At 39.7% G+C, this 13,639-nt stretch overlaps 2 protein-coding genes across 2 annotated transcripts in view; one reads left to right on the top strand and one right to left on the bottom strand.

The window, feature by feature from the left end:
• Positions 1-10,066, top strand: part of MSH5 (MUTS-homolog 5) — an 86,677-nt gene extending 76,611 nt beyond the window's left edge. Inside the window, exons 24-33 of the mRNA XM_078581329.1 lie at positions 1,666-1,742; positions 1,826-1,912; positions 1,996-2,057; positions 2,141-2,202; positions 7,852-7,905; positions 7,982-8,061; positions 8,191-8,222; positions 8,328-8,351; positions 9,122-9,237; positions 9,871-10,066. Coding sequence (XP_078437455.1) covers positions 1,666-1,742; positions 1,826-1,912; positions 1,996-2,057; positions 2,141-2,202; positions 7,852-7,905; positions 7,982-8,061; positions 8,191-8,222; positions 8,328-8,351; positions 9,122-9,237; positions 9,871-9,951 — 675 coding nt within the window. The 3' untranslated portion in view covers positions 9,952-10,066. The remainder of the gene's footprint in view (positions 1-1,665; positions 1,743-1,825; positions 1,913-1,995; positions 2,058-2,140; positions 2,203-7,851; positions 7,906-7,981; positions 8,062-8,190; positions 8,223-8,327; positions 8,352-9,121; positions 9,238-9,870) is intronic.
• A 1,503-nt stretch (positions 10,067-11,569) lies between these two features.
• On the bottom strand, positions 11,570-13,259 carry LOC144707634 (postsynaptic protein-like protein). The gene is made up of 4 exons (XM_078580842.1): positions 13,180-13,259; positions 12,895-13,012; positions 12,034-12,125; positions 11,570-11,879 (listed from the first exon to the last, which is right to left on the bottom strand). The coding sequence occupies exons 1-4, from the start codon at positions 13,193-13,195 to the stop codon at positions 11,815-11,817; spliced, it is 291 nt and encodes a 96-aa protein (XP_078436968.1). The 5' UTR covers positions 13,196-13,259; the 3' UTR covers positions 11,570-11,814.
• Between the last annotated feature and the right edge of the window lie 380 nt (positions 13,260-13,639).

Below are 13,639 nucleotides of genomic sequence, written 5' to 3'. Positions count from 1 at the left end.
CATGAGAGTGTATTTTCTATCCCTGGACTTGGGATTCTCAATTGGTCAGTAACGGTCAGTTGGCTAGCATAAACAATGATGGTTGCTTACGGTTGCTTTCCATGAATAGCCTGTGCATTAAGCTCATAAATTCTACAAACCATCTGCTGCTCGGAGCAACTCTTGATAATCTCTTCCCACATCTGCTTAATGGATTCCACATAGAGATGATTGTCCAGCATATCAAGGGCTATAGTTCCCAAAAAACAATTGATGGATAGGGGACTCCTCTAACTTCCATACTTTATATCTTGAATCTCCAGGAGTAACAGGATCCTCCACAAGGTGGTTTTCAAGGTATCTAGCCACCAAAGATAATTCCACTAGCTTCCGCCCATTAAACTTTATCTTGATATCAGGGATCACTGTCATGGCCCTTTCTCGATCTTGTTCTGGTATTCCATTCCAGATTTCAAAATGCATCTTCACACAACAACAAAGCCTCTAGTAAAAGGAGCAATGTCCTCATCACGTTAGTTCTGATATTATGTTAAACGTGCATCAGCCATCTTCTTCCTCTCCTGTTGCTCCCTGTTGTGAAGCTCTGTTGGATGGGGGTTTGGCCAAAAAACAGCTTAATCTCTATTGAATGGGATAGGGCCTTAAAAGGCCTTTCAGAGTGAGAGGGGTGGTGATATGATATCGGGCCATATTTACGAGCGCCAGCGGCCCATGAAACAGCAGCAGCCTACAAGCCAACGGCAGCCCTAACTTAAGGGTCGGAAGAAGGAAAGAACGGGAGGCAATTCAGATGTGAGTAAACCCTTGCTTCTTCCTGGTGACCTCACTCATTCTCTTCTTGGCCATCCCTCATCTTCCTCTACATGCAGATGTTCTTCCCTGCGGCAGAGGCAGCAGGTCTCATCCTTGACCGAGGATCCTTCCGTTCACCCCGAAGTTCTATTCTTCTGTTTCCCCCTTCCCTAAGACTGATGTCTTCCATGTTCTGCTGTGCTCTGGACTGGTAACTCGTCTCAAGGCATTGACGAAGTCCTAGAGACGTGGATCTCTTCTTGTTGCAGTAATAGAAAAGTGTTCTTATTAGTTCCTTATCAGGTGGGCCCATGTCACTTAAAAAAAATGAGCTACTTATAACATGTGGCCCATTGGTACATAAAATAGAATATAAAAGATTGTCGACCACCATTGATTAACTTTTTGAATTTGGGAGATTATGATGCTCACCACATGTTTGATGTAATCATTTTTTTTCCTGTGAAGCATGCCTTGTCGTCTTTTCTATTCTTTTCTACAACCCAACTTGTGTGTGCAATAAATTTGGAAATCAAGCAGGTTGATGGACAATATGAGAAATTTCAATCAACAAGAAGAAAGAAATTGCGTTTCAAGAGACATGAAGGAAAAGAAAACCATATGGAACAAAAACAAGGACAAAACCTCTTGAAGTCCATCTGAACAGAAGAATTCATAAAGCTTCTGTACAATAATTTATGAATTCGGATTATGTTGGTATGATACCTATACCAATAAAATATCAAAAAAAATTGGTTTTCATTTTGTAGAAGAAATTATTGAATTTCATATATCTTTATAGCTTCTATGAATTAAGCTTTTCATATCTTTGTAATTTTTATCCTCTCAGCTCACAACTGCTTTCTTTTTAAGATAGCATTGGTGGTTTTTCTTTCACATATTGGGAGTTTTGTTCCAGCTGATAAAGCAAGAGTTGGGCTGACTGACAGGTTGCATAGATTTTAAAAGGATTCCTTGTATTTTTTTTACAGATTTTACCATAACACATTTCTGACGAAATTGTCACGAATAGAATATTTTGTGCAACCGGAAGCAAACTTGCCTCTGCTGAGCAATCAACCTTCATGGTAGATCTTCATCAAGTTGGAACAATGGCAAGGTACTTCAGATATCATTCACTCTGAAAAGAATATAAATCATACTTATTTTTTTGCTTAAAATTTTTAAATCTAAATGCCTTAGGCATGCCACTCCTCATTCTTTATGCTTGTTAGATGAATTCGGAAAAGGTACTCTGACTGAAGGTTGGTCTCTAACCCAGCCTGCTTTGAAAATTTGTTTCCTTTTACTAAACATGTCTTAACAGTAATCACTTCTACGTTTGTAGATGGCATTGGTCTTCTTGTGGGAATCATAAATCTGTTTTCCCAATGTGACAATCCACCAAAGGTTGTGTATCTTAAATGTCGTTCCAATGACTGTATCCTTTTTTGAGACTGTATCTCATGATTTATATTTTTTGTGTCATTTATTTTACTATTGTGTCGTATGATGTATATCATAGAAGAACTTGGAATGAGAAATTTGAGATAGAGAGAAAGGAGAGTGTTGAGAGTCAAGAAGAATCACCATCCCGTGATGTTTTTTCTTTCTTCATCTCTTCTCTCTTCCTCCTCTCGACACCACTCTTGCCCTGCATCTCTGATCATCTGCTGACTGAGAAGTGTTTCTGCTGTTCTCTAAGACTGTTACTTTTGTATTGCATGAGAGAAGAATACCTGCTGTGTCTACAATTTATCCCTACATTCTCTACATTTCCAACATGGTATCAGAGCCAAGACAGGTGTATTTGAGCATTTTTATTTGGCACCTGCGTCTAGAACTTGTACACCATCTAGCTGATTATGAAAGCCTGGTGGGTCATTTTCTTCTGCTCTTTCCTTATATCTCCTTCTGGGCGAAATTATCCTGTCAACAATTACACACCACGTCCAATTGTGGAACTGAAACTTGCGGCCGTGAACCTTGGCAGGGAGTGTCCGCTACGAGTTTGCTAATTGTCCCAGGGGAAAAAGGATATCTTTTTAGTGCCCGCTATCTATTTGCTTGAAATCAAAGTAAAAAGAGAGTATATTTTTAGTACCTGCTACATTTCTGATCGAAGTTTCAAAGGGTCCACCAGATGCTCTCTGAGTGAAACAAAAAGTCCCATTTCTCCATCCTAGTTATTAAATCATTTACCCTGGTGCAGGGAGAGCTAACTGTGTTTGAATATGTGTCTGTGTTAGAAGCTATATGGAAAAAATTACTGTGTTTGAATGCGGAAAAAATTAGACCGCTATCACCCCGTTCAAAATCATGACTCAGCAGAACACGAGCTCATGCTGGAGGCCCGCATATAAAGGTTTGTATCTGGGTTGAGCCCTCAATTTGACGCTCTGAAGACTCTCCGTATCAACCGAGACAGTGTCCCTATGTTCGAACAAGCTGTCAGTATGACACTCAGCAAGAAAGCTGGCTGAAATCAATAATCAAACCTCCCCATGCGATTATGAATACCTCTGCCTTCAGTTCCAAGCGCATTACTTGGCCAATGGGGTATTCTGATTGGCCACCCCTACTTCCACACCCTAAGCCCAAGAACCTGCCTGATGCATCTGTCAACGTTGATCCCAAAGCCAACTTATGGTTTTCACACTGCAGGCGTCCTCATCATACTAGAGATATTTTCAGGAAGCTACATGGTAAGCCCCAATCCACACAACAGAAGGCCTTCTTTTGCCAAGATAGGAATGGACCATCTTGGCGCAACCCACCACTTCCCAAACCATCTATTGGTAAGTCCCCTTCAATGCTTGGCTCCTCTACCTTTGCATCTTCAGAATAGGATTAAAAACTGAGGCACGAACTGGAGCAGATGCATCGACTATGGCCCAATGCCTCATCATCTCCTTCGGCAATATTATCCGCCAACACCTCAGGTACTCACAGCTATATACTTGTGTAACTTCAGACAAGCAGTCACATTGTAAATATGGCTCCTTTCCTGCAGGCATACATCAGAAAATCGGAGAAGTGTGGATTCTAGACTTGGGGGCAACTGATCATATGGCACCAAATAAAAGTTTTTTCATTCAATATACGAAGTACTCTGTGGATAAGAAGGCTCTCACAGCTAATGACCAGTTAATTCCTATGGTCGGCTATGGGGTTATCAGCAGTCCTGGCATTAGCAAATTTGAGCCAGTATTTCTTGTTCCATATGTATTTGCCAATATTATTTCTGTTTGTTGGTAACGCAATTTTTCATACACGATCTATTTTTCACTGAAAATGGCTGTATTATTATCAACAAGGTGACGGGATTATGGATTGGGCTTCTCACTGTGGAGAAGCATGGATTTTACTAAATGGTGGCACACCCAATGAACCACTTATATTAATTAAACACTTACGGTCTGATAACTCCAAAGACTTCATCAACAACAAATTAGAGCTGTTCTTTACTATACAAAGCACAATCCATGAAACATGTTGCGTCAATACCCCCCAGCATAGCGGAGTCGCCGAATGCAAGAATTGGCACCTGTTAGAAGTTACTCGAGCACTACTCTTCCAGAGTAATGTCCCAACTTATCTCTGGGGAGACACATTCCTAACTGGTATTCATTTGATCAACCAGCGAACCACCAGCACTTTAGCAGGGAAAAGACCAGTAGAGGAGATGGAATCCCATTTGCCCATACGTCATTGGAGATCTACTCTTCCACTAAAGGTTTTAAGGAATACTGCACCTGTTCATATATCGTCTTCCTGTAAATTTTCCGCAGAGCATTGAAATGTTTCTTTGTAGGGTACACAACAATCCAGAAAGAATACCACTGCTATGATCCTACTGTAAAATGTTGTTGTCCCACCGAGGATGCCATATTTGATGAGGATACTCCCCACTATCTGTCTGGTAATATCTAGTGTCATGGCCTGGCTGCTGGCATGTATTAACACCCAGGCATTAGGACTGTTAAAATAAGGAATCTGTGATTATTGAAGAATGTCTTGCATGTTCCTACGCATAAAGCAAAACTGATCTCTCCTCAAAAATTAGTTAAAGATTCTTCACTCTTGATTCTTGTGGCTATTTTGAATATAACAAGAAGCTGAAACCAAAGGACTGGAGCAATTGAAGAGCATTATGGGTTGCTGAACATGAACGATGGTGCCGGTATGGTGGAAATGGTAGATGGAAGGAAAACTTTTGAAGAAGACAATCTCCAAGTAGTACAACAAATTAAAGTGTTTCATTCACGTTTGGGACATCCGTCGTTTGAACTCTTGGGAAGAATGTTTCTTATTTTTTCTCCTAATGTGGATTTATCCAAGCTCATATGTGATGCATGTCAGTTGGCTAAGCATAAAAGGTCTTCATTTAAAAGCAAGAGTGAAGGAAGTATCAGTCCCTTTGATCTTGTGCATAGTGCCGTGTGGGGACTGTGTACTATCCCGTTGTTAAATGGTGCTCAATGGTTCTTCATACTTATTGATAATTGCACTCTCCTCACATGGGTTTATCTTCTAAGACACAAGTCTGACGTAGCTTACATTATTAAGTACTTTGTTACTCTGGTGAAGACACAGTATGGTTTACTGGTAAAAAAATTCAGATCCAATAATGCCAAAGATTACTTCAATGCTATATTAATGACATATTTTCTAACTCAAGGCAGTATTCGTGAGTCCTCTTGCGTCTATATTCCCCAACAGAACAGTGTAGCAGAAAGGAAGATTGGACATATTGTTGAGACAACCAAAACTTTGTTTATTCATCAAGGTGTGCCCAATTTCTTTGGGGAAAAGCTGTATTGACAGCCGTACATCTGATCAATCGTCTACCATCCAAAATTTTAGGCTACACGAGTCCATTAGATTTTACGGCTCATTTTTTTCCTTTTGTCAAATTGAGAACAGGCCTGAAACCAAGAATCTTTGGGTGCACAGTTTTTGTCCACCTCCATAAGCTTAGTTTTTGTCAAGTGTGTCTTTGTCGGTAATATGTTGACGCATAAGGGGTATAGGTGGTACCATCCACCATCCAGGAAAATATTTATCTTCATCGATGTTATGTTTAACGAGTTGGAAAAATACTATGAAAGATCCAATGATACAGTTGAAACCAGAGTACAAGTTGAAAGGAGAATTGAATTGCCAACTGTGGCATTACCACCAGTAACAATTACTTATGATAAAGAGAAAGTTGTCATAGACCCACCTGGGGCCCAAGTGCACATGATTGAAGAAGGGAGCCCAATAACTGTGCAGCCAAATGCGAGTAATAATTATGTAGGGAGTACAGAGAATGATAACGACAGGCCCCTGTTGCAAACTGAAATGCACTGGCCGACCAAATCCTTCCCGAAGCTGATCAGGGTTGGCCAATTGCCTTAAGAAAAGGGAAGAGAAGGTGTACACAGTTTCCATTATATCTGATGTCACATTTTGTACAGTATTCACATCTCTCCCCAGGATACCAAGCATTTCTTGCTGGAATTGGTGCAAGTCCTACTCTAAAGACAGTGGAAGAGGCCTTGTGGAATCCATATTGGAAGGAAGCTATGGATATGGAGATGAATGTGCTGATCAAGAATAACACATTATGACTTTACCTCCTGGGAAGAAGCCGCAGGATGCAATGGGTATATAGGACCAAACACAGAGCCGATGGTACATTGGAAAGATATAAAGAGAGATTGGTGGCAAAGGGATATACTCAGACATATGGCATTGACTTTAGTGAAATATTAGCTCCCATCACAAAGTTGAACGTGATCCATTTCCTGATTGCAGTGGCAGCCAACTTGAATTGGAAGCTATACCAATGTGATGTAAAAAATGCATTTCTCCATGGAGATATAAGTGAGGAAATCTATATGGTTCTTCCCCCTGGATATTATCAATCTTGGTGCAAAGCTCAAGAGTTCAGGCTGAAGAAAGCACTGTCTGGATTAAAACTGTTGCCAACAGAGTGGTTTGGGAAGTTCTCGCTGGCTATGAGAAGTATGGGATATAAACCCAGTAATGGAGATCATTCTCTGTTTGTAAAGATAGGTGTGAATGGAAAAGTGGCTGCCCTTCTAGTATCTGTAGATGATATCATGGTCATTGGCAATGACGAAGACGAATATTTCCATTTTGGGTCAAAAACTTTCCCAAACCTTTGATATCAATCCTTGGGATTTGATAAGATCCTTAATGTATGCATGTGTCAGGGAAGGAAATAGACGAGAGGGAGGAGAGGTTCTCAGGGTAGAGAGGAGAAATGGGAAGGATCTGAGGAATGGTCGAACGGATGAGGCAGTGATCGACTGGGGACGAGCCGCCTGAAGGTGTGACGAGGTAGAGACGAGATCACAAGGACAGCCCTCCTCTTAGGAGGAAGATGGAGCATGGACATAAGGGAATTGGCACGATCCAGTACTGAAGCAGAATTAGAGCTGTAGCCAAGGGAATCGGTGAAGTTCTATTGATCAGAGGTATTCTACAGGATATCGCCATATCACAAGATGGCCCCGCAGTAATGTACTGTGACAGTAAATTAGCCATTGGTATTGCGCACAATCCAATTGAACATAAAATGATGGTCGAGATAGACCATCATTTTATTCAAGAAAAGATGGACCCCAAAGTGATTCAAATGAAATACAAACAGTAAACTGAGCAGGTGATGGATCTACTAACAAAAGGAGTTACATGAGAAGTATTCCATCGGCTGTATTCCAAGCTGGGAATGCAGAACATACACTTACCAGCTTGGCAGCTTGTCAGCCTGACTACTCCCATTCCCTATTTCTTTCTATATCCTATTTCCATCATTTCTTTTTTCTTAGGCTTCTTATTCGTCAATTATTTCCTTTTTGGACTAATGGGCCTACCTATTATCCCAATACGTGTATTTCATGACTTGGTATTCAAAACAAGGCTCGTGTATCAAAAAAATGATGTGTTGTTGTTCTAACCTTAGTTTCTATCTTTTCAAGGGTTTCTATCAAAGTCACCAAGAGACACCTGTCTCCATTGACGAAAATTATGCTGTTTTGCTTACAGGTTTTTCTGTGCACTCATTTATCAGAGATATTAACGGACGGTTACATGTCCAAGGTCTGAAACTTACGATGTCACAAACATGATTTATGTTTCAATTATCCTGATATAAAAAAGCTTGTGTATGGTTCAGTCTGAGAGTATTAGTTTCCACACGATGAGTATTCTGAGGCCTGAGAACTCAGATACAGAGGACATCACCTTTCTGTACAGGTATCTTTTACTTTCTTTTTTTTTTGAAGAGATCTTTTATTTTCTAGTCCTCAAAAAAGTCTTTTTTAATTTGATAAAAAATGGGTTTAATTATTATTTTATGCAATATTTTTCTTTTTGGGATTGCAGACTTGTTCCGGGGAATGTTGTTTCAAGCTACGGTAATGTTCTATTATCTCTAAAAAAAACAGTAATGTTTTATTATCTGCTGAGATCTTTTACTAAACCAAGTCATGAATGCTTAACATTTAATTTACGTATTTCAGGATTGCATTGCGCCCTACTTGCTGGTATGGCTTCAACTTTTGCAATTTAAGTATTTTTTTTTCTCAGAAATTTGGGAAATTTGGTTGACCTTAATATTTTATTCCCAATGAATGCAATAATTTGGGGTGATCTTAACTCTAATCTCTACTGGAAAACTTAATGCAACACCTTACATGGTTGGCATTTATTTAGAGAGGAAATAATTACTTGTATTTAAAGCTGTTACTTTTTTGATATTCTTGGTTATAGCTGCTCCTCTGCCGCTCTGAATAAAGTGGTTTTTTACTAGAATATTTTAAATTTCTACCAAATGGTATAAATCGCTCAAGAATGAGCAGTTAAATCAGATGTTCCCAAATTTTAATCAGAATTGAACAAAAAATACTCGAAAAAGATTAAATGATGCGGGCACACCATAAAAACATTAAGTTTCCAAACCAAATTTATAATATTCATTACTCTGTCGACTTTTATTCCACACCTCAAACGATTGAAATTTCCTGTTATTTTCCTTTTTTATCAGTATTCTAAAGTATGCTTCTTTTTTGTTTATGCATTGAGTTTCGGTAACTCTATGCATGTCACTATTTTCACCTCCGGAGTACCTCCTTTATAAATAAATCATTCATGAATGGCAAGCTTGATGTGCAAAAAGACTTTCTAGGGAAATTTTGATTCTGAGCTCTTAACTTTTCATCAACCAAACAGAGGAAAACAAGGCTTAATCTTCAAAAAAATACATGACCTCACTCTTTCTACATACATATATATATATATTTATATATGTGATTAGGAGTCCCAGACGACCTTGTTCAAAGAGCAGCATACGTGTTAGAGGCGACCAAGCATAACAAAACTATTGAACGGCTGGGCAGTGAGAGCATATCAGACATGGATTGCCGCTTCAAGGTGACATCAAAATCTATCTATCTATCTATTTATGTATCTATCTATCTATCTGTGTATCTATGTATCTGTCTATCTATCTATGTATCTATGTATCTATCTATCTATGGATGTATCTATGTATCTATGTATCTATCTATGTATCTTTGTATCTATCTATGTATCTTTGTATCTATGTATCTATCTATCTATCTATGTATCTATCTATCTATCTATCTATCTATCTATGTATCTATGTAACTATGTATCTATCTATCTATCTATCTATCTATCTATCTATCCATCCATCCGTCCGTCCGTCCGTCCATCTATATTTCTATCTTTTTATCTGTCTCTCTGTCCATCCATCTATCTGTCTATCTATCGAACCATCTATCTATTAATCTATCTCTCTCTACCTTTCGATATCTCTCCATTTTTCTCTCTACATTTTCCCCTCCCACTCTCTCTCTCCATCTCTATCTCTTCCCCCTCTCTGTTTATATCTATCTCCCCCCCTCCCTCTAAATCTCCCTCCCATGTCAAGCCTCACACCTCTCTGTCTCTCTCTGGATATAACGTGTCAAGTCATGTCACTAACTTTACCGAGGCAACTTAATAACCAAAGGTGGTTTTTTATTCCATAATGCGAGACAGGATTGTGTGGCAAAGATGATGGCTTTCGATGCGGAGAAAGGGGATCTGCAGTCATTCTTTGAAGATATTCTGCCTGACTGATTCTTCTACATCTTTCTTGGAGTGCCGGTGAGTTTTTATAATTGCATTTACATAAGAAAGAAAACAAGTGTCTCTTGATTCTTATATACTTGAAAATATCGTTTGTTTTAGAGATCTTCTATGTTTAGATCCTCTGTCTAGCTAATTTGAAACATTCGGTGAACCGTCGATCTGCGCGACTCAGATCTATGTTTTTTTCCCCCTTGCCTTGGGAAAAAATTATCTGAGAGGGATGTCTACGAAACAGAAAACAAAGCACGAGGAGAGAATAGACGGTGAGATGCAAATTTAATGTGATAAGAAATGGTTAAGGTTCAAATAGATCCTTAAACGGAAGAGTCCCTTAACTTTTCTAGTTTTCTTTGACAGAAGCAATTTTGAACTGTGATGCTTTTTAAAATTATATTTAAATCATGCACATTATAATTCCTGGGAAGCTGTAAGATATTACCTCAACTTTTATTTATATTTGAAGAATAAGCTGGAAACCACCACTCTCTCTCTCTCTCCCTCTCTCCCTCCCTCTCTCCCTCTCTCTCTCTCTCCCTCCCTCTCTCTCTCTCTCCCTCTCTCTCTCTCTCCCTCCCTCCCTCTCTCTCTCCCTCCCTCTCTCTCTCCCTCCCTCTCTCCCTCTCTCTCTCTCTCTCTCCCTCCCTCTCTCCCTCTCTCTCTCTCCCTCCCTCTCTCTCTCCCCCTCTCTCTCCCTCCTCTCCCCCCCTCTCTCTCTCTCTCCCTCTCTCTCCCTCCCTCTCTCTCTCTCCCCCTCTCTCCCCCTCTCTCCCCCTCCTCTCTCTCTCCTCTCTCTCTCTCCTCTCTCTCTCTCTCTCTCCCTCCTCTCTCTCTCCTCCCTCTCTCTCTCCTCTCCTCTCTCTCTCCTCTCTCTCTCTCTCTCTCCTCTCTCCTCTCCTCTCTCTCTCTCTCTCTCTCCTCTCTCTCAGTCTCTCCTCTCTCTCTCTCTATCATTTTCTTTTGTCCTCCCCCTGAGCCACACTCTTGCTCTGAGGCCCCCTTCTTACTGACAGCACTGCCATATGCTGGCTCTCAAGTTGTTGCATTTGCACCTTACTCGGCTACTCGCCAAACTTTGTTGGAAAATACTCCTCGGGCTGCGGAGATCACAGCAGGGGCGAAGAGAGAGAGAGAGAGAGAGAGAGAGAGAGAGTGCAAGACTGAGAGCAAGAAAGAGAGAGAGAGAGAGCAAGAGTGAGAGCTAGAGAGAGAGAGAGAGAGTGCAAGACTGAGAGCAAGAGAGAGAGAAAGAGTGCAAGACCGAGAGCGAGAGCGAGAGAGAGTGCAAGACCAAGAACGAGAGAGAGAGAGAGAGAGAGAGAGAGAGAGAGAGCAAGAGCGAGTGAGAGAAAGTGCAAGACAGAGAGAGAGAGAGTGCAAGACCGGGAGCGAGAGAAAGAGAGAGAGAGAAAGAGAGAGAGAGAGAGTGCAAGACCAAAAGCGAGAGCAAGACAGAGAGTGCAAGACCGAGAGCGAGAGAGAGAGTGCAAGACTGAGAGCGAGAGAGAGAGAGAGAAAGATAGAGGGAGAGAGAAAGAGAGAGGGAGAGAGAGAGAGAGAGAGGACAAAGTTGAAAGAAGAAAGAGAGGATAGAGGAGGGCCTTGGGAGTAGACAACAAAATCTAATTCAATTAAACTAGAGGGTTCCTAATTTACATAGGGATTGGAATCCTATGAAAATAATTTGCAATAATACCCCCCTTCAAATAGAAACGTGTGTGGTGGTGCTCCAGTTAGAATTTCCAGTTAGTGGAACAGCATCTTTTGCAGGATTTCTATGCAAAAATAGAAACAAAAGTATACATCTTGTGGAGATTTTCCTCATTTTTTCTTCTTAAAATTGCTTCCCAACTGTCACACGTTACTCTGCTTGTACAACTTGGTGTCCAATACCTGCTTCCCGCACATGGCACAAACTCCTGCAATTTGCCATAAATTTAATTCACCGAAATTCACTTCATGAATATCATATTTGAAAATAAAAAATTAAATGGAAATTTTGTTTTTAATCATATCTAGTGCCAGAAATCCGCAGGAGATGAATCCAACGGTGGAAAGACGGCCACATCATACCTTTGGAGTAGGCACAAGTATGGCAGTATTTTCCATCCTGATGGACTTGCTGCTTACAAATTATGCATTTTGTGCTGCCGTAGGGGGTCCATCTGAACAGAATAATAAATTAATAAATAAATTCCACCAAAGAAACACCTGAATAATTACATTTCTGAAAATATCCCAAAAATAATAGATTATAGTCATACTAAACTTAAAATTTTATATCAACTAAGTAAGAGGAAAGTTTTTTTTCTAGAAATCACAACTTCCTTCAAACGGAACTTAATTAAAATAAAATTTTGGTTTATCCCTCTAAAAATGGAGCCATAGCAAGTATTACCCACGCACCTTTTCTCCCTAGTGAGTTAGACAGAAAGAGAAAGGGATAAATTAAGAAAGAATTAAGAATACAGAGAAACTAGAGTCCACTAGAGCAGATAAATAGATAAATTAAGAATACAGAAAAAGACGTACATAAAAACAATACTTGTAAAAAAATTATAAATATTATAGAAACCATAATTTTCTAATAATAATGAATTCAAACCAACTAACAATTAGGAAAAAGGTCTTTGAGACAACAGTTTTCTTCCGGAAAACTTATCCAGAAGTCAAATGTTGATTAATCCCTCCACATTATAGAAATAAAAAGTTTCTAGTTATAATGAACTCAATCCAACAGAGAATTAGGAAAAAAATCTTTGAAACAACAGGCTTTTCCCAGAAAATTATCCAGAATTCAAACGTTGATTCATCCCTCCACAATCTTTCTCAACAACGAATGATTGACAGAGAGAAAAAGAGAAATAAATAAAATTTAGGGTTTTCAGTTGGAGGAGAGAGAGAGAGAATGGCAAAAAATGGGAGAAAAAGGACCTGTTTTTTTTGGAGAGGAGCTTATTCTCATTGATCTTTCGGCCGCCACTCTCGGTGGTGTTGCTGGCGCCTTCTTTCCATTTGTCGGGAACGATCACCTTGCCCAGCTTCTTCTCGCCTGGAAACCCACCCAATTAAAGGCGATAAACAAGAGAAAACCCAAGTGGGATTGAAGCCAAAAATAAAGAGGAAAACCTATTGGACGGAAGAACAACAGCAAATCCGAGTCAGAATTTCAAACTAGAAACCAAGATCAAAAGGGTTGACGTTAACGATGGAACTTACACTTTTCGCAGACCATTGCAGCCTTGCAGGAGAGAGAGAGAGAGAGAGAGAGAGAGAGAGAGAGAGAGAGAGAGAGAGAGAGAGAGCCCAACGGGAGTATTTGTAGCCAACACTGGATTTGGCACTTATTGGGTCGTCTGATTAATGGGCTGATCTGCCACATTACTCGCATAATCATTTGACTATCTTCTTCAAAGTTATTATGTCATTTTAGTACTTGATACAATATATAATAATAGAAACAAGAGGTAATTTTGAATCCTAGAACGGAGACAGAAAGTGAGAGTTTTGGATTAAAATTTTGAATTTTTAATTTTTGGGTGTGAGTTAAATAGACCGGTCCGTCTCTTATGTGCCAAGTAGCCTCATCAGACATTTTTATATTACATTTAGCATTTTAGAACTATATTTTTTTCCATGGAAAAGAATAATTAGACATAGTAATTTCATTGGATGATCA

Source organism: Wolffia australiana, chromosome 9, assembly GCF_029677425.1.
Source record: "Wolffia australiana isolate 7733 chromosome 9, ASM2967742v1".
NCBI classification, from domain to species: domain Eukaryota; kingdom Viridiplantae; phylum Streptophyta; class Magnoliopsida; order Alismatales; family Araceae; genus Wolffia; species Wolffia australiana.
This window is presented reverse-complemented; position numbering and strand designations above follow the sequence as displayed.

What these genes read in the sequence shown, in the direction of transcription:
- LOC144707634 (XM_078580842.1), bottom strand. An exon ending in CTCCTCTCCAAAAAAAACAG is followed by an intron (nt 12,126 to 12,894) that starts GTCCTTTTTCTC and finishes TATTCTGTTCAG; the next exon opens with ATGGACCCCCTACGGCAGCA. An exon ending in TACTTGTGCCTACTCCAAAG is followed by an intron (nt 11,880 to 12,033) that starts GTATGATGTGGC and finishes GGCAAATTGCAG; the next exon opens with GAGTTTGTGCCATGTGCGGG.